This window comes from Aquila chrysaetos, chromosome 3, assembly GCF_900496995.4.
Source record: "Aquila chrysaetos chrysaetos chromosome 3, bAquChr1.4, whole genome shotgun sequence".
NCBI lineage: Eukaryota > Metazoa > Chordata > Aves > Accipitriformes > Accipitridae > Aquila > Aquila chrysaetos.
The window spans coordinates 15,043,998-15,066,844 of NC_044006.1; the positions used below are offsets into that span (position 1 = coordinate 15,043,998).

The window sequence follows — 22,847 nt, forward strand, 5'->3', positions numbered from 1 at the left end:
GCAAGATGGCTCCTTTGTAGTACATAATACACAGTAATTTAAAAAACGTGGATCATTAAAATCAATACATATTCCAACCAGACCTTATGAGCTTGATTCTCCCTTACACAAAGACGTGTCAGTCTTGCCAAGAGCTGAGAGCCAAAGTTATGGAAAACAGCATTAGCTCAAGGAAGGTTGGGCTTACTATTTCCTCCAAGAAGCCTTTTCCTAGTTCACTTCTTCCCTGTATTTGTCACTGAATAGAAATGCAAATATTTAACATGAGCAGAGTGGACCTCTCAGCCACTTTGAATTCAGCATGAAATTAGTGTAGCCAACAGTGCCACTAAGTAGACAAGACTTGAGCATGTGTCTGGTTTATGGGATTGTAAGGCTTGGCTCCAAAGCCTTTCCTTTGGGGTCAGTGCTGTGAAGTTACCTGTTCTGGGGGGAATGGGAAGCTGGTCCTGCAGGATGGTGCTTTGACCAGCAAAGAAACATTATGTGATATCAGGAGTCCAGGACACCTGATAAGGGGCACCATGGAGCAGCAAGTATTTTTGAGGTTGGCAGAATTGGTTTTATTGAGAAAGTACATTGCCTTTGAGCTGACTGCTCTGAGCCTGCATACGCAACATCTAATAGCCCACCATGGGGAAAACAGAGGACAGCTGGTCATAGTACAAATAGACATTTAAGTGACTTCTTTAAAGCCAAAAAGACTAAGAACATGGAGATAGAGGAAAGAAGGAGAAATCCCCTGCCCTGATGGAGATTGGGCCAGAGGCACTGAGTACAGACAGTGCCCTTCCTGCTGGAGGGTCTGACAAGGGAGTTATGAAAAGTCTTTAAGAGATAGTAGCTTACAGAGTCCTTAGGAAAAAAATTCTGTTTGTGAAAAAACAGGTTTTCCAGCCAAAGCCTAGAATAAGATTGCCAAGTGCAGGGCAGTGTCAGTGTTGAGTCAGGAGTATAAAAAATACTAACCATTGAGACTATTTTGTTACACTTTGTTTAACATTGTTAAAAACATTGCAAAGGTGGAAAATGCCTACATTAATAAGCCAACTTTGTGGAGTGATACCAGGGATGGGAGTCACTCACCAAGCCTGAATTAGTCACCCAGGTTTTTTTGACAGTGAAGAGGCACTTCTGGAGTGTGATTCATTGGACCTGTCTGAAATACCTACCCTGGGATGAAGCGAATGTCTCCGTAGGGATGTGAGGAGGACTAGACAGACACCCAACCTAGATGCATTAGTCCACATTTTAGGTGCCTCTGTTTGCATGGATGTTAATTTTCCAGCTCTTCAGTGGAAAGGAACAGTTGCATATTGAAAGTGAAGGTTAATAAAAAAATTCACATTCTGTCTTTGCTACACACTGAAGACACATGAGTAGACATGAACATGACGAGGAGCAGCTAAAATTAGGAGTGAGATCCTGTTGTGGGCAACCAGTCTTGGTCTCCAGTGGACAGGCACTGGTGGTGCGGGATGAGCAGTGACTGGGATGCAAGAGGGAAGGGGCTGGAGGGATGGGAGATAGCTGCAGTTTGCAACCTCTTCACCTGATACACAAGAAAGGAACATGGCAGCATTCCTGCTGTTATCACAGGAACGGATATTCCTTGGTGCATCATCCCTCTGCAAACATTGACTGCAAAGGCAAAGCAGCAGGACAAGACCCTGCAGTTGTGCATCAAGGGAGGTTTCTTGTCTTCAGCTTGTGTTTCTGAAGGGTTGAGGCAGCCAAGTGCCTAGTCTGTGCTACGGTGCTGCAGCTCAGCCCTGGATGGGTTAGCCACATAGAACTGTATGTTCACGGGGTGAGGGTAACCTCTGGTGACATACAAGCAGGAGCTATGAATATACACAGCGTATATCCTGCCCTCTGGGACAGTCAGTGTAATCAAGAAACTTAGAAGAGTGACAGAACATCCTAGCAGATGGCATCACCGAAATGAGTAGGTCCATTCATGTCCAGCCGTGGAGGAAATAAGGCACGTCTTGAACTTTGCATCAATCCCATGCAGTTGAGGGAGAATTTTAAAAGGAAACATTGGCACTTGCCCATGAAACCTGGTGCTTGCTAAAGTGACATGAACCAAATTCTTCCCATAGGTCAGGAGTTTCCTTCCCACTTTCTCCTACACCTACAACCTGCCAAATTTCACTCTTTCAATGGACCATCCGTCCTGCCTCTGCACATTCTGCTTCTGGGGTGGAGGCAGCCCTGGGAGCCACCAGCCTCACAGGGTCCACGAGGTGGGGAGGTCCTGCAGGAGCAAGAGGGGACACCAGTAATGATCCAGCCCATTTAGGGTGCTGGATACCAGGATCTACCCACTGCCATTCCTCAGGGCTTCGGGGAGAAGACGCTTCAAGCTGAACAGAGTAAAGTGGCAGTTTCCACTTTACGTGAATGCAAATTGCAAGGCTGGGTGAGTTGTGGCAGAGTTTGTAGGAGCTCAGCCAACTCCCCCCTTTCTCAGAGAAGCAGAACGGGCCCTGGATCTGGGAGCATAAAGGAGAGTGTGTCTGAATCATGCATTGACATCACCAGGAGCGCTGCAGCTCTCTGACTCACGTCAGAGCTGAACTGATACAGTTACAGCAGACTGCGTGGCTTTTAGTATTCTGGGAGAGCTGCTACAGTAGCAGAGAAAACTATTCATGGATCAAAAAAAGAAAGGCATTAGCAGTACAAAGTGTCATGATTGTCTCTGTTCTACCGCAAGGTTGAAACGCGATGCCAGCTGCAGTACATGAGAAATAACTTGAAGAAACACCAACAAAAATGCACTGATTATTCTTGAAAGACCCTTGCAATTCAAGCCAAGGTATCACTTACTAATTTATGGGGAAGTACAACGGATGCATAACCCTCAGCTGACTCACAGGCGGTTGATCTGGAACAAGAAGCATTGCAACAGAAGAGCGTAACAGTCGTATGCTTTATGTCACTGGAAATAAAGGTTGAGGTGAACAGAGGAACTGCCAACGACAAAGCCATAGTTAGGAGATGCCTAACCAGCTTTTTGTCCTAGAGTGGGGGGAAAACAGAATACAAAGTTCACAGAGGAGACGGTGGTTCCTGCCATGCATGCAGGGGAACAGCAGAGGGAATAATCTGCCCCATGAGGAATCAAATTCAGATACCAACAAGCAAATGCCACACTGAATGTTGAGTCCTGTGGTGGAAGCATATCATTAAAAAAGGAGCAGACACAAAACTACCTTAATGCCTAAAATCTTTTACTAGGATCTATTCAACGTTGAGTGTTAAGTTTGGCAAGGTGAGTATTGCCAGTGAAGCCATGCATGGTTAGCGGTAGTCCACTGTCTCCACTGGTAGAAGAAAGTAAAAATGTATATAAAATACTTGTACGTGTCTGCTGGAGGTACTGTGAATGCCTTTCAGGGTTATGAAAATCTGAACAGATTGCTATAGGAAAGCACATATGGAAGTTACTTTCCTTGAAACGGGGTCTAAAATCCTTTGAATGACCCCAAGCCAACTAAAACATGTCGACACAGTAATAACTTTATAGTAACGTTGTTTCGTTAAACTTCTGCATTTTTTAAGTTGTTCACTCAGCTGATCCATTTGTAATTAGCGTTTAAACACTTTGTGAATATTCATTAGCTCTGCCACCCCTCCTCACTGAGGAAAATCACTCTTGGTACCCAGGAGGGGCCAAGGTGCTTGCTGGGGGCATCTCGGGAGCGAGCTGCAAGCTGATGGGCGACACTCAGCCCAGCTCTCCCTGCGATGTTACGCTCACCTCAGGACACGAGAGCCTCGGAGCAGCTTGTGGTCACATCAGCAATCAGCAAAATCTCCTGCTGGGATAAACTGCTTGGCCTTTGGTCTTTTCGTTCATCCACTTGCTAATAAGATTACCCCATACAACAGAGGGACAGCGATATTATCCCCAAAGTAAGCAGGCAGGCTTTGTCCTGTATGTGAGAATGTCCTGGCTGGATGTTTGCTCCAAAAAAAAAATCCTTATTTTTCTGGAAATAAAGCAATGGCTGCAAAAGCTGTTATTTCACACCTGGCAACTCCGATCTGTGCGGATGAAAGTCAGTGCACATGAGGGTGCATTTGAGAACTAGGGATTTCCCTAAGTCTTACCGCACTGCTGGGAATACTTTGCAGCCCCATGTGATGCTGAATCTCTGCTACCAAGTCTCTGATACCTTCTGTCTCACACCACCAACCCTGTTTGCAAGGACGGAAGTTGGGGGGGAAATATTTTAATTTCTAAACAAAACCAATGTTATGTGGTGCTGCTGAAAACCCACAGATGCAGAGTCCCACAATGTCGTTTTTACAGTCTCTTGTCAGAGCAGGACCTTGCTTTTAAAAAGTTCAGTCTTAAAATAGAAAACCACACTGAATTATACAGCCACTTGATAATTATTTTTTAGTGCTTCTGCTAAAAATGCCCTATTAAAAGACTGTAAGTCACTGCAGAGTGCCATCAGGCTACCACACAGAAGGATTTTATTTCCACCTGCATTTTATTTCCTAATTTTGGCGGGGCAAAGTCTTGAGACCAGAAAGTAAATATTTACATCTATCTCTATTTATCTCTATATTTCTATCTTCTGCATGGTGGGTGCAGAGCACGGCACGGGTGGCAGACTGGGATGCCAGCCCGGCATTAGTCCCCGGGGGCTGTGGGGTGCCAGGTGTCACCCTGAAATTTGGCCGGGGCAGTTTGGAAAGCTGCAGTGCCAAAGCCGCAACGTGGATAGATGTGCCTGGCTTTGAAAGCGTGCCAGTCCGCATGTTCAGAGGCAAACAGGAGGGAAAGGATATCCTCCCGATATTAATTATGACTTTTGAAGCTTTGCCTAATTACATTGTCTCTCTTAAGACAACGACACAAATATTTATGAGTGGGACTTTTTATTCTCATTGTAATCAGTGACATAAATAGGTAACACCTTTATAAAGAGTTAATAAAAATGTGTCAACACAAGCTCGAGCACAAACTATCGAGCAGTGTGCAGTAAAACATTCCAGTGTTTATTGTATTAATTGAATATTCATGAGATGCCAATTTAAATTACAGTTCACAACTGTTGCTGTGTCTAATGAATAATTTAAACAAGTGTGGCCAAAGAGATTTCAACGCTGCATTAGCAAACTGCAAGGGATTAAGCAACAGAGAATTTATAATTAGCTTTGTATATCCTATAATAAATTCATTGGAAAGATGGTTTTAATTATCCCACATGTTAATTCAGAATTCAGTGCATTAATTTTCGATTGAAAAGTAACCCTTTCTTCCCAGATAAAATATTTGTCTCTGCTTCGTCTTCTGCATCTCAGGAACAGGATATTGCAAGTGTGGAATGGCCCAATCTTTGCAAATCTCATCCATCGTGACATAGCATTTCTATCTGCCCATCTCAGGTCTGGAGTAATTGCTTTTTTTTTGCATTTCCACCTTGGGAAGCTGAGACAAGTGAGATCAAATCCCTTCCTACAAGTTGGGATCCCAGAATCCTGCCGTAGCTTCTCCCAAGGCTATCTGCTATGGCATGTCCTCTTTGATACACTTATGGCTACTTGGGAAATATTGTCTATTCCTGGAAAACAAGTCTGTGAAAGTGTTAAAGGTTTTTGGCAGTCATGTCCTATAAGCAGCTTTAAGTTTTTGTTTAAAAAACAAGGATTTGTGTAAATAACAGCCTAAACCCCAAAGTTCAAGCTAAGATTGCTGTATTTTTTTAGAGCAGAACAGGAATAGTTTTTTCTCTATTTGGCATGTTTATGAAGCACTTTTTCTGTGGCAGAAGGGCCCCTTTGCTTACAGCGACAGAGGCTGCACAGTCCCCACTGCTTATCCCTTTCCAGGGGGAGGAGTGCAGTAGCCGTGTGCCATGGCAGGTGTAGGGGCCAAGGGCTTCACTCTGAAGCTGCCAGTGGTAAAAAGGGGATAGCAATGTCCTCAACAGCAGAGAGAGCTGAGGTCCTCATTGATTGTGAGCCCCCCGTGGAGATGCTAAGCTCTTGAGAGGGGTGAATATTGTTTGTGCTTCCCCCTCCACCTGCTTCCCCTAACCTATTGCCTTTGCCATGCAGTTCAGCTATAAAGCCCGTTTGTATGTATAGAGACAGCTGTAGATCTTGAAGAACCTGAACGCTTGTGCTGAAACTCGCTGGACAGAAAAAAACTGGGAAGTATTCCAGGAAATGCAAATCCTTACACCTACGTGAAGCCACCCATGCTCAAAGCTTGGCTGGGAAACTCAGAAGGTGTCTTTTGGTGCACGTCGGGGAGGAAAACGCTTCCTTTCCAGGTGGTTTTGTTTAATTCCAGGTCAGCAGGTTAATGAGATCTCTGGGATATGTGATTTGATCTGGAATGTAAACATTCACTTGGCATATGTCCTTGATGTCTGATCAGATGGAAATGCAAATGCGGCGCCGAGCGTGGCACACCATCCAAAATGTTTTGGTGACACAATGTGTAAGACAAAATAGCGATCAATTTTTTAAAGAGCCTAATTGAAATGTTTCCCGTTGCCTTTGAGTGAGTCCTGCCATATCTATCAAATCAACAGCTCAGCACTGAGGGCAATTTGCCTGATACTAAGGTGGAAGCTCCTTCGGCTCCCTCAGGAGCACCGAAAACCCAGGGCTGTCCCAGGAGCCGCTGGCACAGCAGAGCCAGCCTTCAGACTTCCCTTAAGACCTTAATTGCTGGTTTAGTGCCTGTGTCTTTTGGGTGACTGGAGTTATTTAAGTTGATAAATGGATAGCATCAGTGTAATGCAGTATGTTGTCGTTGACACTTATTGATTGAACCTCAAGACTCAATTGATCAAGCTCCCCAGTGCCAGCATGTAATCCCAGTGGAAAAAATCAAACCTTTAATGGGGTTATGCATTACTCTTGGTTTTCCACTTGGGGTTATATGTTTTGGGAGGGAAGGAAGTGGTTTTGATGGCCTGAATCCACGCCATTACTTGGATTAAATGAAGACTGGCAGTAGGAGCACTCGTTATTGTGGCAATCCAGTCTTGGGCAGACCCAAGCCTCATTTAATATGGCATATTCCACCTCCAGGAACTGAGTGTCTTGATGTTAGAAGGAAATAAATGAATCTCTGAGGTGTCTGTTATCCATCATGAGGAAGCCCAAGAGGACAGAGATGCTGCTGGACTGAATATTCTTTCACCGGTCCTCCTTAATACAGTACAGCTAATCTAATAAACTGTATTGCTCAGTGCAGGCAGTGCAGCAGCTCAGGTTAATGTTGCTGCTGGAACCTAAGTAAGCACTTCCTAAAGTTGTGTGGCTTTCATTCTGCATTTATGTAGGTTTTTGCATGTCTGTAATTTGTGTCAGAATAGCATCTGCAGTTATATTAGCTAGTTAAGAAATGAGAAGGGTTTGTCATTGTCAGGAGTCAGAACAGAAGTTACAGCATCTGGCTCTTGTGGCAGGAGTCGGTGCTCGAGTTTCTCTTCTCTGTTCCCTCCTGCAATTAGTTTTGTACATACAGAGTCATTTGGGCTTTTCGCACCTATTTTGAAAGTGTTCAGCATTTGCTATAATTAAGACGAGAAGATAATAGACTGTGCCTTCTGTTAACAGTTTTTGTGATGCAGCAAGGTCATTGCATACCTTGCAGCTCTCAGAGGTTCCCCTCTGCAGAGCAGGTAAATGCCATGATCATCATTTTGCTGGCGGGGAACTGGTGTGCTGGAGATTCAGTTCCCTGTCTCAGATTGCTCTGGCAGAGCTGGGTTTTGAAACTCAAATAATTTCCCAACAAATATTCGGCCACAGAACCATCCTTCTTCTCTGGATGCTTGTGTTCCCAGTAATAGGAGACTTAGGAAACAGTTATTACAAACTAACGCAATAATCCCAACAATATCTGGCCACAGAGGAATACCAAGGTGGGGGCAAAAAGGGGGCAACTTGTTGCAGATGTGGAAGAGAAGTGATGTAGTTTGTGTGCAGATGTGGTATCAACACTGGGGAACCCAACTCTTTCTAATACTGTAAGCATTTCTTATGGTACTTGAAAAGTGGGCTGTTAAACTTTGCAGTCAAAAAAAAAAAAAAGCTTTTAAAATTCATTCACAGAGTTTAATCCCACAGGGACGATTTTTCTATGTAGTCTTCCCATTTTCCTGTTGTGTTCTAAAATTACTTCTTTTTTCCTTCTTCTTCTTGTTCTTTTTTAATGCTCCATGCAATAAAACTTGGAGGTCTGTCATTACTTTTGAGTCTATTGCTTTATGTGAATGCAATATCTAAAATGTCTGAGAAGAGCCAGGAGAGGCATAAACCAAAGTGAACCGGACTGTGCAGAAAGGTTTCAATAAGCTGCAAGAGCTCACAGGGAGGGGCCAATAAATACCGTGAGAGATGATGGGACCAACGTGGCTGCAGGTCCAGCTCGTGGGTGGGAGGGTGGATGGAGAAGTGTGGTGTACAGCGGTAGGTGAGCTGCCTGTGGGAAGGCCCGTAGGAGCTGGAGGTGCTCTTGCAAATGTCAATTTTTATCCCCCAGCTACCCTGAGAAGCAAACACCAGGATTTACACAGTCCCCACATTGCCCATCATCTTCTCCATCGAAAGCGAAGCTTCTTGCCCCTCTGCCAGACTGGGGACGGGCTCAGTTCCATGTGCTCCATGGCTATCACCAAGCAATGCAGAGCTATGTGGCTGGGGGTCCCCAGGGTGCTCTCCCTTGTGAGCAGGATGGGGAAGGGCTCGGTGTGATCCTGCCCCGGCAACGACACAGGACAGAGCACGCTTCAGCTCTGTCCATGTTGTCCTGTTGAGCAGGCAGGATAACAAAAATAAAATTATCGGCCTCCAATCCACCAGCAGCTTTTTGTCCTATCCACCCAGAGCCCACAGCTATCCTGAGCCCCATCAGGGCCTGCAAAGCAGGAGAGTTTGCAAGGGACAGCAGCTCCTGTACAGCCTTGGCTGGGCCAGATGTGATGCAGGAGCTCTCATCCCTTCCGCAAATCAGGCAGACCAGAGATTGCATCCTTCCAGCCTCCCCCAGTGCCTCCCACCAGGGTACTGGCTTCTGACAGTAGAAAGGTCTTCTCCATTACTAATTTTTCTCCTTTTTTCCCTTTTGCTCATTTTTTCATTTCTGTTTTTTGGCACTGTCCTTTGCTGTGTAGGGAATGGAAGTGGATGTCAATTCCATTGCACGTTCTGAGAAATTGAATTCTTGCTTTCTGGCCGGCCCTACTGCCTTGCTGGGAGTGTCAGGAGTGCCAAAGTGTTTGTGGGAGCGGAGCCTGTGGAGGAGGACTTCTGTCCATCCCAGCAGTTCAAAGTCTTGTAAAAAGGAGGCTGGGCTCTAACTCAAGATGTTAAACATATAATAACGCCAAGGATCTGCTAAACCCACCAGGAAAAGCAAAGTTCCCCAAGGAGTCACTGTAGAGCTGGCGATGTGAAGTGAAAAACTTTCTGTCTCTAGTATTTTCCTGCTTTCCCTTTTTTTTATCCGTAAGGTTATTTGCATGAAACCAGATCTCTGCTTCTCAGGAATCTATTTGCGTGTCTCAAATCCTGTCTTTGACCTGTGGGATGGCTTTGCTGGGCAGGTGATGGTCCTCTGGAATGCACAGCTTAGGAGCTGACCCACATTCAGAAGGGACCTCAGAAGTGTGGCCAGGGACCACCTGTAACGTGGTCTCTCATCCCAGCCCTCAGAACCACGCAGCAAGTCCCACTATAGAGATACTTATTTTTGCAGAAGGTTTTAACACTGGTTTCTGAATCCATCTCCCCACCAGTACCTTTGGGATTAAAAAGTGAAAGCCAAAAATTAAAGAAAATCTAATGTATAAACAGGTCTGATGCTGAAGAGATTTTTCCCCTTGCCTCTCATGGGGATAGCTTTGCCTCACCATTAGACCCATATACTGCAACAGAAATACTCCCTGAGACAGTTTGTCTGCTCTTCCATACATCTTGAGCATGGAGACAGAAATCTGGAGTAGGAGGTCATTCTGGGTGGGCTTCAGGGTCAGTGCAGACCCTTCCCAGCTCCCAGGACTGTCTTGGCCCCCTTGGTCCCTACACCTGCACACCTGCAGGTATTTTTCATCTACCCCCTTTGCTTCTTTTCCCCTACATAGCCGGTTCTCACTGGCTTTCCTCCTCTTGCCAACACACCTGAAGGGGATGTGACGATTTTATTAAGTTTTATGCCCCCCCCCTTGGGTTGGTGGGGGGCTCAGGGTCTGCTGCTATTTAATTACCTCCCACTGTCCATTACAGGGGATTTCTGGCCCCAGCTTTTGGGATGTGATGGTGTTATGCCTGGATGAGCGGCAATTGCCTTCATCTACAAATGGTTTTTACAAAATCACTAAATAATGTATTCAGAAAACACACTGGAAATTAATGGAATAGATTATTTGCAAACATGTTCACTGAATTATCAGGCTTGTTCTTTATCCGTAAAATAATGTACTTAAAAAAAATGAAGTTTATTGAATACATTATTTACAGACTGTTCTCCAGCTGAGAACTACAGGAACACCAACAGCACACACGTGGCCCGGTTGCTTCCCAGTGGCCAGGGGCAGTCGCTCCTCCTCCAGACACATGCATGGTCCAGGACTTTGCTTGCATTGTGCTGGATGATTTTGCTCATCCCTGACCTTGGCAGAGTGAGTTTGGAGAGGGACACATGCTGGCCCTCCCTGCTCCCTATGGGAATTGTCACAACGGTTGCTTTGCTTCGTGCATCACCTTCTTCTAACACTCAGTGCTGCTCCTGGTGAAGAGTCAAAATACCTGTCAAAAGGTCAGTGGAGGGGAATTAAGCCATTTTGTGTCTCATTGTCACATCATGGTGCCCAGCTCTGGCAAGCAGCGAGGGATCATTTGGGGATGGATGGTTTAGATCTGCTGCCTGGCAGGTCCCCATAGCAGCACATTGCGCTGCTGTGAAGGGAGCGGGATGGGTGGGAACCCACCTCGGAGGAACCATGTCCCACGGGAGTGGAGAATTCTGAGCTCCTCATGCCCGAGAGCAGTCCTGCCACCAGTCTTGGTTGCTTCTGCAGTTCTGCAGTATCCATCCTGTCGAGTTATTCCCAAGCACCTCCTATGCAAGCAGTAGGGTTTATCCCTCCCTTAAGTCAAAGGGACCCTGTGTGACACTGGTGTACAGGGATGATGAAACCTGTCCACGGTAATGATGTAGCTCAGGAGTGTGAAGGAAGCACAGGTCAGCCCTGGGGTCTCCATAGTGCAGGTGAGGCAGGGCTGTGGGGCTGCAGGAGGTCAGCTGTAGGAAGAGTGCCATGTGCAGTCCATGTCTCCCTCACAACTGTGTTGTTTCTCTATCATCACACAGCTGGTGGGATTTGGGACTCAGGATGGGCCAAGACCTTACAATACTTTGGTCTTTGCCTTAAGAAGCAACATCCCAGCTAGGATTGCAGGTCTGCAGCAGTGCTGAGATGGAGGACAGGTCTGGAGGTCCAGCTAGCTTGGGTTTGTCTTCTGACATCTCGAGGTTCTTTAAAACCATAACATGTTGCAATCTGTATAATAACTCCACTAGCCCAAGAGAGAGGGAAGCACACATTGAATCAGGACTCCTATCTGGTTGGCACTCCCTGAGGGTGGGAGTTACTGGATTTGGGATCCTCATGGACATCTCTGCTGTAGAAGTCCACAATAATGCTCTCATTGGCAGATGACCGTGGTGGGGTGTTGTGTCATAGAAAAATAACAAGATTCGGTTCATGCCATAGCGAGTTGGTCTGTTCCTTTTGGCTGTGCGCTTCCAGCACCGGGAGTGATGAAAGTATTAATGAGAAATATTTTCCATTTGCCAAGCACAGTCACTATCCTGTTTTACACCACTGTTCTCACCCAGAAGTTACAGTGCTTTATCTTCGTGATGAAGTGTTAATTGTGTTTGGAGGATTCTTTCCCCCGTAATAGCAGGATATCATAACAGAAGATCACAGCCTGTCAAAGTGCTGAATTCAGCTTGTCAGGCAGGTGCTTTCCAAAACCATCCCTCGGTCCTGCCTTCCCCTGCCCACCAGGCACCCGGAGGCTGCAAGCTGCAGGGAACTGCTCTTTGGGGGGCAAAAACAGGCAGAGGTGGTCAAGGCTGGGAAAGACATGGAGCAATTTATGTAGTAATAGAAGCAGATAAAAAAAAAAACATGAGTGAGGAGACAAACACAACTGAACTGGGAGAAGCCCTGGGAACCTTGTCTGGGGTCAGCTGTATGGCTTTACAGTGAAGCTTCATATTCAAAAACATTGCATTTGAAACTGCCAATATTAATTAGAAAGGTCGGGATTTCAAATTATGTAGCATTTAAAGCAGACCGTAAAAATTCCTTTTCTCATATATGTCTGCACAATTCCTCTTTAAGTCATCAGGCTGAGCTAGCTTGTGTGCACATGGCTTGAAATAACTGACTGAGGAGCTCTCACTACTGCTAATGCTGGTATTTAGTAATTCTTGGAATATTGGGGAAGCTCTGGAGGACTAGAAAAGAGCTAATGTGCAAATATTTAAAAAGGGAAACAGAACAGCCCAGGTAATTACAGACCTGTCAGTCTGTCATCAATCCTCAGCAAAATAATGGAGTGGCAGATCGAGGCCTCAATTAATAAAGAATTAAGGGAAGGTGATATAATTAATGCCAATCAACACAGGCTGATGGAAAACAAATCTTGTCAAACTAACTTGATATCTTTTTTGATGAGATTACAGGTTTGGGTGATAAAGGTAACAGTGTTAACATAATATACTTAGACATCTGCAAGACATTTGACTTGGAAGCACAAAGTATATTGAGAAAGTTGAACAATACAAACCCAATGTTACACAAGTTTGGTGGATGGGCTTGTCACTCTGTCTTCCCCGAGTTTGTCATATTTTTGCCAAAGAAAGCATTAAATAATTGCCAGTGAAGTTTGTAGATGATGCAATGAGTAGGCAGGTGGCAGGAGATAGAGATGCTGAGCTTTTAGCATGCCCTGGTAAAACGATCACCAATAATGAATATGCATTTGGAGAACCAATAATGTCCTACCTGCAGGAGCAAAAAAAATCTTTCAAGATGAGGACTCTTCTCCTTAGGGATGTTTGCTCTGGAAAAGGAATGTGAGATGCGAGGAACAGCTATGCTTCGGGCTGGGTGCTGGCTGATGGAGAAGTCCAAAAAATATCCATAGCAATGAGCAGGGTGGGAAACTTGGTGAGAGTGCAGAGGACCGCTCTGCGTCTTTGGCCAAAGACGGAGGGGCTTGATTATGATCTGCAAGTGCTTTGGTGAGAGACAGTTTGGCGAGAGCCCTCCAGTTTGGCAAGCGGTGGGATGCGAAGCTCCGGGGACTGGCAACACAGGCTGCCCATGCCAGGCTGCACGTAGGGCTTGCTCCAGGGATCACCGGCTGGGTGATTTAGCAAGGGAATCCATCCTCATGGGCAGCTTTTGAACCACACCTGGCGGGGGGGGGGGTGGGCAGTGGGCAGCGCCTGCCCTCCTCCGCTGCCTCCTTGCAGCCAGCCACCCGTTCTCTGTCCCACTCTGTCCCCTCCACCTGCGGTTCCCGTGTCTTGCCCAGCAGGCTCACAGTGATGCTTTAGATCCCTCGTGTCACAGCCACTGGGACAAAAGTAAGAAGGCTCATGAAACTGAGGGCCTGGGAAAGCTGGGCCTTCAAATCTGTCCTAGGGCATGTCTTTGTCTCGGAAATACTCTTTTTAAATCGTGAATGTGGATTCTTTCTCTTTGCTGCCTGGCTCTCAATTCAGAGATGCTCCTTCGGCTCATGTTTGCAAACTTGAGTCTGTAAAACCTTTTTTTCACTGTTTCATGAAGAAAAACTGCAATTTCAATATAGTTCCAAAAAATTTCCATGTGCCCAAACCCCCAAAGCCAGCACCACGCATTCCCATGGGCTCCTGTGCTGCTGCTGCCAGAGCAGCAAAGCCACCCCATGGCAGCCTGATGGGGGTTACAGATCCCCAGGAGCTGGCAGGGGTGTGCTTGGTCCCTCTGGGGACCAGGAGCATCCAGGAGGGAGGCTTGTCCCAGGGAGTGACAACCATGGCTGGGAACCCCACTGCATATAGAAAGCCTCTGCCATATGATAAATGTCCCCCGCCCCTACAGAAATAAATTGCTTCCTTTTTAAATCCTTCCCTACTGTTCCCCTCGTATTTGTAATAGGATGATCAGTGGAACCAAAGATGTGGCTGTTACTTTAAAGGATAAATTAGTTTGACTCTTAACTCAATAATTAAAACTGTTATGGCTATGAGCCTGCAGGGATAATGTACTATTATTATAGTCATTTGTTTCAATTAAATGCTTACTGATTTTACAATAGCAGCTGGGCACCTGTGTGAGATAGCTATTACTCTGAACAAGACATCTCAAATTCCAGCAGAAATTTGTCACTGCACTAAAGCATTTTACATAGACCATGAAAGTTTATTAGGAGCAGTTACAAATCGGGAAGAGGAGGGGTGGTAATTGGGGATATATTTTCTTATCAGCTTCTCTCTCTCCTGCTCTCTCTCTTTTTTAAGTAAATCATCTTTAAGCATTTCAGCTATGGTGATGCGTTTACATTTAAACTTCAATACAGAAAAAGCCTGCTGGGAAAACTTTGCTTCAAAGCTGTTCAGCAGATAATTTCTCTCCCTGGTTGACTGTGATTGTAATGGCTTGTTCTGAAGAACAAACCTAAGGAGAGGTAAGCTGTGCCGCCGGTGAGCCTTGTGGCCATCCCTGGCATAGCTGCTCCCCTTGCCCGAGAAGGAAGACCCTGGCCAGGCAAGACTCCGGCAGCTCTGCTTAGCCCACCTGAGTCAACTCGCCCCGGGAAGGGTCGCAGTCATAAGATCATAGAATGGTTTGGGTTGGAAGGGACCTTTAAAGGTCATCTAGTCTAACCCTCCTGCAATGGGCAGGGATAGTTTCAACTAGATCAGCTTGCTCAGAGCCCCGACCAGCCTGACCTTGAATGTTTCCAGGGATGGGGCATCTACCACCTCTCTGGGCAACCTGTGCCAGGGTTTCACCACCATCATCATAAAAAGTTTATTCCTTATATCTGGTCTGAATCTACCCTCTTTTAGTTGAAAACCATTACACCGTGTCCTGTCACAACAGGCCCTGCTAAAACGTTTGTCCCCATCTTTCTTATAAGCCCCCTTTAAGTACTGGAAGGCCATGATAAGGTCTCCCCAGAGCCTTCTCTTCTCGAGGCCGAACAACCCCAACTCTCTCGGCCTTTCCTCACAGCAGAGGTGTTCCATCCCTCTGATCGTTTTTGTGGCCCTCCTCTGGACCCACTCCTGCAGGTCCATGTCTGTCTTGTACTGAGGACCCCAGAGCTGGATGCAGTACTGCAGGTGGGCTCTCACCAGAGCGGAGTAGAGGGGCAGAATCACCTCCCTCGACCTGCTGGTCACGCTGCTTTTGATGTAGCCCAGGATACAGTTGGCTTTCTGGGCTGCGAGCACACATCGCCCAGTCATGTCCAGCTTTTCATCTACCAGTACCCCCAAGTCCTTCTCGGCAGGCAAGCCTGGCAGGAAGCCTAGTGGTCCCCATGTACTGGTCTCCCCGGCACGTGGGGCGATGCCCCTGGGCTGGGACTGTGCCATCTGCCCGCTCCCGCTGGTCTTGGCCTTTGTCTTTTGTACATCCCGCTTTACGTGGCTCTGCTTTAGCCTGGGGGGCTGTGATACAGCAGGGGTCAGCCAACGCCATACGGCAAGCTCCAGCCGAATTTCTTCCTTTCCTGCTGGGTAACATCTGCAAGTGCTTCGGCACAGATCCCACCCGGGATCGTAGCCCAGCTGGCGGCCAGCAAGGCTGTAGCAGCTTGGAGCTTCGCTGCTCCACGTATGCAGCAAGGGCGAAACACGCCGTGGGAGAATAACACAGAACCTCTGAATTTGTACTTCTGCCACCAAAACATGGTGATATCTTTAAGGTGTGGCCAAGACCAAGGAAAGGAGGAGGAGGAGAAAAATCCCATGCAAAGCGAAGGCAGAAGGTGGTTACGGGGGTTGAACCTGCCTCAAGGCTTCAGCTGGGAATTAGGATTTTGCAGGAGAGGACATTCAACGACAGCAACTGTCCCTGCCTGAGCCTGGGACCTGAGCCCCAGGTCTGCTGGCTAGTGCTGTAGCCCTTATTGCTGGAAAGAGCTGCCTTTTACATATGAATTTCAGGGGGTAGTTAAATTGAAGCTCATCTTGACACATTTCAAAACATTATCTTTGCTAGCAAAGCACCCAGGTCCCCAACCAGGCTCTTCCTCGCAGCATTTTGTTACATGCACTGGATTACCCTTCTCCCCAGAAACAAGGAGCATGGAGCATGTGCTGTTTGTCAGCCTATTTTTCTCTCCTTCTTAGGATTAGCTGGAGCGTTTATAGGCCTGATACGCATGTTCATTAAAAAAATTGAAATATTGTGGAAAAAAAGAAGCTGTCTTTGAGTTAGCACAGCCTTTGGGAATCTGCTAAGTAAGATGCACTTAATTACTTTAGCTATGACTACATCACATTTCACTCATGTTTCCTCTGAGATGCAAAACATCTTTTCAGCAGAGGCTGCAAACATGTCCCAAGTCTTTTGCAGCACCTTGTAGCAAGCTCATTGCACTGAATGCCCGGGATGGAGACAAGATCTGACCTGGCTCTCAGAGCCGCTCCTCCTGGTGACGGAGCTAATCACATTTGCAGGGCGGTTATTTAATTGTGCGTGTGCTTCCATCGGGCTCTGCAGGGATGCTGAATGCTTTGCAGAGGGGGAAAGGCATGGGTGCAGCCCCAGTGAGCCCGTGGCTGGGGTTGTATCCCACAGGACTGGTGTGCCGTGGGAGAAGAGGTTGTTTGCTTTCACAGGGGGAACATTGCATTCGTTACCTTTTTTCACTTTGGTTTGCCGTCATCGCAATTTCATTCATCATTTACTCGCCTAATTAGGCCATTTGCTGCAGGGGAGCATCTCTGAATCCTGCTCCAGGCTCTCTCTTGCCTTGGGTCTTTCTTGGGGGGGATATCATCTATCTGGGTGCACAACTAAGGCCCCTGAAATAGCTCAGTGTCTGCAGGGTCTCGCAGCAGAAAGCAGGACTAACCCTTTCCCCAGCTTGAGTGAAGGCCATCATTGCCCTAAAGCCCACGGAAGAAGTGCCAGGGCCACACACAAGCCACTCACCTTCATTTTCACCCCAAATGTTTTACATCTAGAGAACACAAATGGCTTTTCCACTGCTCGCCCTCTCCAGTCCTGAGGACATCGGGAGCCATGGGCAGGGGCTATGGGAAGGTGGCAGCCTGGCACATTGCTTCCAAAACTGCATTTTCTTTAAAAAAGGGAAGTGGAGAGAAATTTAGTGAGTGACAAATAGTGGAGCCAGATCCTGCCCCTCCAGACAGCAGTCAGCAAGGTTATGTGCCAGGAGCATAGTTGTACATGTCCTTCTGCAAAACCTTCTGGCCAGGGGGAAAAGAGTTGGGGACATGGGCGAGTGAGAGAAGGTCAGAACCAGCAATATTCAGCAAAGGTATTAAGTAAAACCACCAGTTTTTAATAATGTAAAGAAATAGGCAGCTGCTTGGGAGGAGGCCTCTGGGCTAAAATATCCTTGGGGGTGGGGATGTCCCAGGAAAAATGCAGTGTCTCTGGTTTTTAAAAGAGGGCTGTGATTGGGTTGCTGTCAGCAGGAGGCTTCTGCATGGATTCTCTGAGCCAGGGCTCAGGTTTCTGTTTCTTCCTACAAATTTTCATAACCATTTGCAGCACATGTCCCATATCCATAATTGCACTCCTGGACTTGTTCTGCTCTGATGCATAAATAACATGCACTGTAAAGAAAAAGTGTATGATTACATATTTAATGGATAAACGGAGCCGTTGTGGTCTATTGGCCACATAATAAAAGTTTCAAAAAAATTGTCTTAATACAGTATTTACCCAAGAGACTGCCATGGCTGCAAATGTGAACAGGCTATTTTAAATTTTAAAATTTTTTAAGCCATGTTTCATAGCCTTCCCCATTTCTGAAAGACCCATCTTCTAAACTTTTTCATCATTTAAATTTAAAATAAGGACAATAAATTACTCTTTTCCTTAGCAGCTGGCAGATGTTCTCCAACATGAAAGGTAGGGATTAAACTAATAAAATCCAAGACAAATGTACCGTTTTCACTGGAATTTGGGAAGGACCTTGCCGCTCATGTGGCAGGTAGGTGCTGACTTGTCTCCCCAAATTGCAGGCTCCCCATTGCTGCCTGTCTCACCCCTGGCCATTCCCATGACATTTGAAAATTCAATTGCAAATGCAAAAATTGCCTGTCTGATGCCTCCTGTGCTGCCCAAGCCTGTTGTCCATCCCCATCTTGCTTGACTGCAGCATGCATGTCCTCGATGTCTTTTTGGCCAGGATTTCCCACACAGCAGCACGTGGCAAGGAGAGGCCAAACCTCTGCAATAAGGCAGGTTTTAAGGGCACATAAAACTTGCCATAGTTCAAGCAGCAGCGAGTTTCCTCAGCTCTGTGACAGAGCAAAGCCAACCCTGCTGCCTCTGAACGCCAGGTGCCCACCAAAGCCATTCTATCACTCCCCCCTCCTCAGCTGGACAGGGGAGAGAAAATATAACAAAGGGCTCGTGGGTCGAGATAAGGACAGGAGAGATCACTCACCAATTACCGTCACAGGCAAAACAGACTCAACTGGGGGAAAATTAACTCAATTTATTACCAATCAACCAGAGTAGTGTAATGAGAAATAAAACCAAATCTCAGAACACCTTCCCTCCACCCTCCACCTTCTTCCCAGGCACAACTTCACTCCCGGATTCTCTACCTACCCCCCCCGCCCCAGCGGCGCAGGGGACGGGGAACGGGGTTTACGGTCAGTTCATCACACGTTATCTCTGCCGCTTCATCCTCCTCAGGAGCAGGACTCATCACACTCTTCCCCTGCTCCAGCGTGGGGTCCCTCCCACAGGAGACAGTCCTCTGCACACTTCTCCAACGTGGGTCCTTCCCACGGGCTGCAGTTCTTCACGAACTGCTCCAGCATGGGTCCCTTCCTTGGCGTGCAGTCCTTCAGGAGCACACTGCTCCAGCGTGGGTCCCCCATGGGGTCACAAGTCCTGCCAGAAAACCTGCTCCAGCGCAGGGTTCCCACGGGGTCACAGCCTCCTTCGGGCACCCACCTGCTCCGGCGTGGGGTCCTCCACGGGCTGCAGGTGGATATCTGCTCCACCGTGGACCTCCATGGACTGCAGGGGGACAGCCTGCCTCACCATGGTCTTCCCCACGGGCTGCAGGGGAATCTCTGCTCCGGCGCCTGGCGCGTCTCCTCCCCCTCCTTCTTCACTGACCTTGGTGTCCGCAGGGTTGTTTTTCTTACATGTTCTCACTCCTCTCTTCGGCTGCGGTTTCTGTCTGTCCCAGCAACTTTTTTTTCCTTCTTAAATGTGTTATCACAGAGGCACTACCACCATCGCTGATTTGGCTCGGCCTTGGCTGGCGGCGGGTCCATCTCAGAGCCAGCTGGTACTGGCTCTGTCGGACACAGGGGAAGCTTTCAGCAGCTTCTCACAGAAGCCACCCCTGTAACCCCCTGCCCCCCACTACCAAAACCTTGCCACACAAAGCCAATACACTCTGTAAGCTGGTTTTTCCTTGCAACCACCAAAGCTGAGGACAGCAGTTCAGCATGGCCCCTAAGTCAGCCTCGGTCAGTCTCCTCATGCTGTTGAAATGCAAGACTTTATTTTCTTCCTGCGAGTTAAATCTCTGCACTTCGTAATTAATACAGAAAAAGGGCAGATCTAGGAAAATCTGTTCCCCTGACACACACTCCTTTACTGATGCAGAATCCGAAAGAGAGCAGAACATGCTGTCGGGTGTTGTGTAAAGCTCTTGATTCCTGACCTGCAGCAGTAAATCTGGGTTTGCGTTTGGATTTATTTCCTCTGAAGCCTACTGAGCCCTTGCAGGTCTTCCCTGGGTTTCTTTCTGTATGTGCTGCTAATGGAGTTGGCAAGCCTCCCCTGGTAATGAGAGATTGCACCTCAGCGGGCTTATCGGAAATGAAGATTGTTAATAAATAAAGCCTGGGTCTTTAAACTCATGTTAACATTAATCAGATTAATATAAAAGGGAAAAAGTCTGGAAAACGTTTCAGGCAGGGTTTGCTCTCCCTCCCACTGCCTGCCTCTGTGGATGGATGAGGCTGTGGGGCGGGAGGCAGGTTGGCTCTGCCTACGGGGCCTGCAGTGGGGCTGAGCCCTGCTGCTGGGGGGTGGCTGGGCAGGGATGGATCCTGGGGTGAAAAGGGGGTTTTCAGGGAAAATGTTACAAACTAGAAATGGGGTCTTGGCTCAGCAGACAGCAGGGCAGCCCCAAAACCTTCCATGTACCTGCAACGTGGCTGTGTTTGTCCTTATGTCATCTTCCCTCCTTGGCCAGGACAGGGGGTTGTTGCTCCTCCCACCTGACCCGGCCACTTGAACTTTGGTTTATGCCGTGACATGGGGGGATATACACTCCAAAAGATATTTTCATTTTGTCTGATGTAGCATTCAACATTTCTTATTAGCCATATATGTATGTTTCATTTTTCTTTTGAATCTTTCAAGAGTGTTGGGCTCAGCAGCCTCAGGAGGCAGCACTTGTGCCAGTAGCCTGTGCCGTGTCCATGCATCCCTGCAGCCGGGTGTGATTAGTCGCCTTTCAGTCCCATCGGATGTCCCCTCGCTCTCACGTTATGAGAACAGATAAATAGGTATTAGGAAACTCTTCATTTTTGGGGACAACTCTATCACATAGCCTCCTCCCTCACCTCTTACCTACACGCAAGCACACACATACATTGCTTCTGGTTCCTTCCCTCACTGGGAAATCTTAAGAGGCAGCACATAATTTTCTTTGCCCTTGTCTGGAATTTTTTTTTTTTCGGCTACACTCATTTCAAGTGGGATTGGAACTGGTTGCAATATTTAAAATTGGAAGAGACGTCTCCAGGAGGAGTTGTAATGAGGTGGTGGGCACCAGCAGAGCTTGCCCCCATGCACTGGGGTCCATTTCGGGGCATGTTGTGGTGCTCGGGGCTTCTAGGGCTCGGGGACATACAAACCTCTGGCTTGATGGTAGTGTCACAGCTTTGGACAGACCAACGTGGTAGGAGTGGGGACCTGGGGCTTTCACTGACTGCTTTTGTGCTTACTACTTCTAGGTATAAGCACGGTAGTGCTAGCGACCCAACAGCCGTACAGAGGATGCGGGAGGGTTGGTTGCGGTACCTTCATAAACTCAAACAGATATTTTTTCACCTATGCAATTATTAAATGTCAACACCACATAGTGCTCAGAAAGAGCGTGTCTGGGATCCACTGATGCCCCAGGGCTGGACTGTCATCCACAGGCCCCAAATACCCTGGCACATGTGCTGATGCTCAGCGATGGCCTCACGTGTGCAGCAGCAAGGCTTGGCCCCAGAAATGCCCGGGACATTGCAACGCCCTCCCTTCTCCCAGTGATTTGGCTAAAAATTGCTCATTTATGAACTTTTCTTTCAGAGCCCTGATAGGTGCCAGACACCGCTGGTCCCTGAGGCAGGTAGGGGTACCTCCTGGACACGCAGACCTATGTACAAAGACAATTTAGCACCTCTCTGTAGTCCTCGTGGGCAGGACGGTGGCAGGAGCTGAGCCCCAGGTACACGGTACTCAGTTCTTGCTCTTGGCTTGTTTGGAAGGGGGCACCAGGAAGACTTCACCAACTGTGTAGAATAGTTTTGACTCAGTCAATAGGAGTTCATCTTAAAGTGATTTGACAATATAATAAATAAATAAATACATTTTTTAATTACAAAGTGATATTCTCCTAACTCAGATCCAGGAGATGGTCCACTCAGATGCCACGTCCTATGAGTCCAACCGTCAAGTGCCCCTGATCAATCGCCCCGGGATGTTAGCCAGCCCCATGAGCGCTCTCAGCCAGTCACAGCTGATTTCTCAAATGGGGATGCGGAGCAGTGTTACCCACGGTTCCCCATCGCCCCCGGGAAGTAAGTCTGCTACACCATCTCCCTCCAGTTCTACTCAGGAAGAGGAGACAGAGTCACATTATAAGGTACGTGCAGTCACGCCTGTTTTAACAGACAGCAAGAAAATGGCAGATTATGTTTTTCAGTGAGGGATAAATTGCACTAAATAAGAGCACAGACTTTCGGTCTTGTTTTTTTTAAATATGTATATATAGTGGGAGACTTTCCCAAGAATGAGGAAATTGTTTCCAACCTAGGGTGAGGTACAGCATGGCAGGCTAGCACACATGCTTGGATTGTGCATGCAGCAAGTTTGGCAATGAGAGTTGGGCTTTTCTCTCCACGGTTTACCAGGTCCATCGATCTGCAGAGTTTCCTCTGATGAGGGTTTGGATGAGCAAAGCAGGTTCAAGGCTAAGGTTCTGCAAGTGCTTGGGTGCAAAATTAGACTTCTGGTGGCAGGTAGAGGAGATTGAAACAGGGAAGGAAAATAATGCAGGGTGGGATTTAACTGAGCTCACCAGACAGGGTTTGCTAAGGAAAAAAACCCAGAAATTAAAGGAGGAAAAGTCTTCTGCCTTTTAGTTCACCCAGGCAGTGTTTCAGGTAGTCAGCAATGTCTTAGTGGCACAGAGTCTGCCTCTACAGTCAACACAACTGCTGCTGAGCATGACATCGAGAAACCCAAAGATTTCCTATGGTTTTGGGGACACCTTCTTTGTTGCCCATCTTTCTCAAAATGCACCAGCAAAGCAAACAACACATGCTGTGTTCCATG

General features: G+C 47.2%; 1 protein-coding gene across 5 annotated transcripts in view; it reads left to right on the plus strand.

Moving 5' to 3' along the window:
* TOX2 (TOX high mobility group box family member 2) overlaps positions 1-22,847 on the plus strand; it is a 157,992-nt gene that overhangs the window by 109,859 nt on the left and 25,286 nt on the right. For all 5 annotated transcript variants that reach the window (XM_030009980.2, XM_030009985.2, XM_030009986.2 and 2 more), the window contains one exon: positions 21,916-22,155. In XM_030009980.2, coding sequence (XP_029865840.1) covers positions 21,916-22,155 — 240 coding nt within the window. The remainder of the gene's footprint in view (positions 1-21,915; positions 22,156-22,847) is intronic.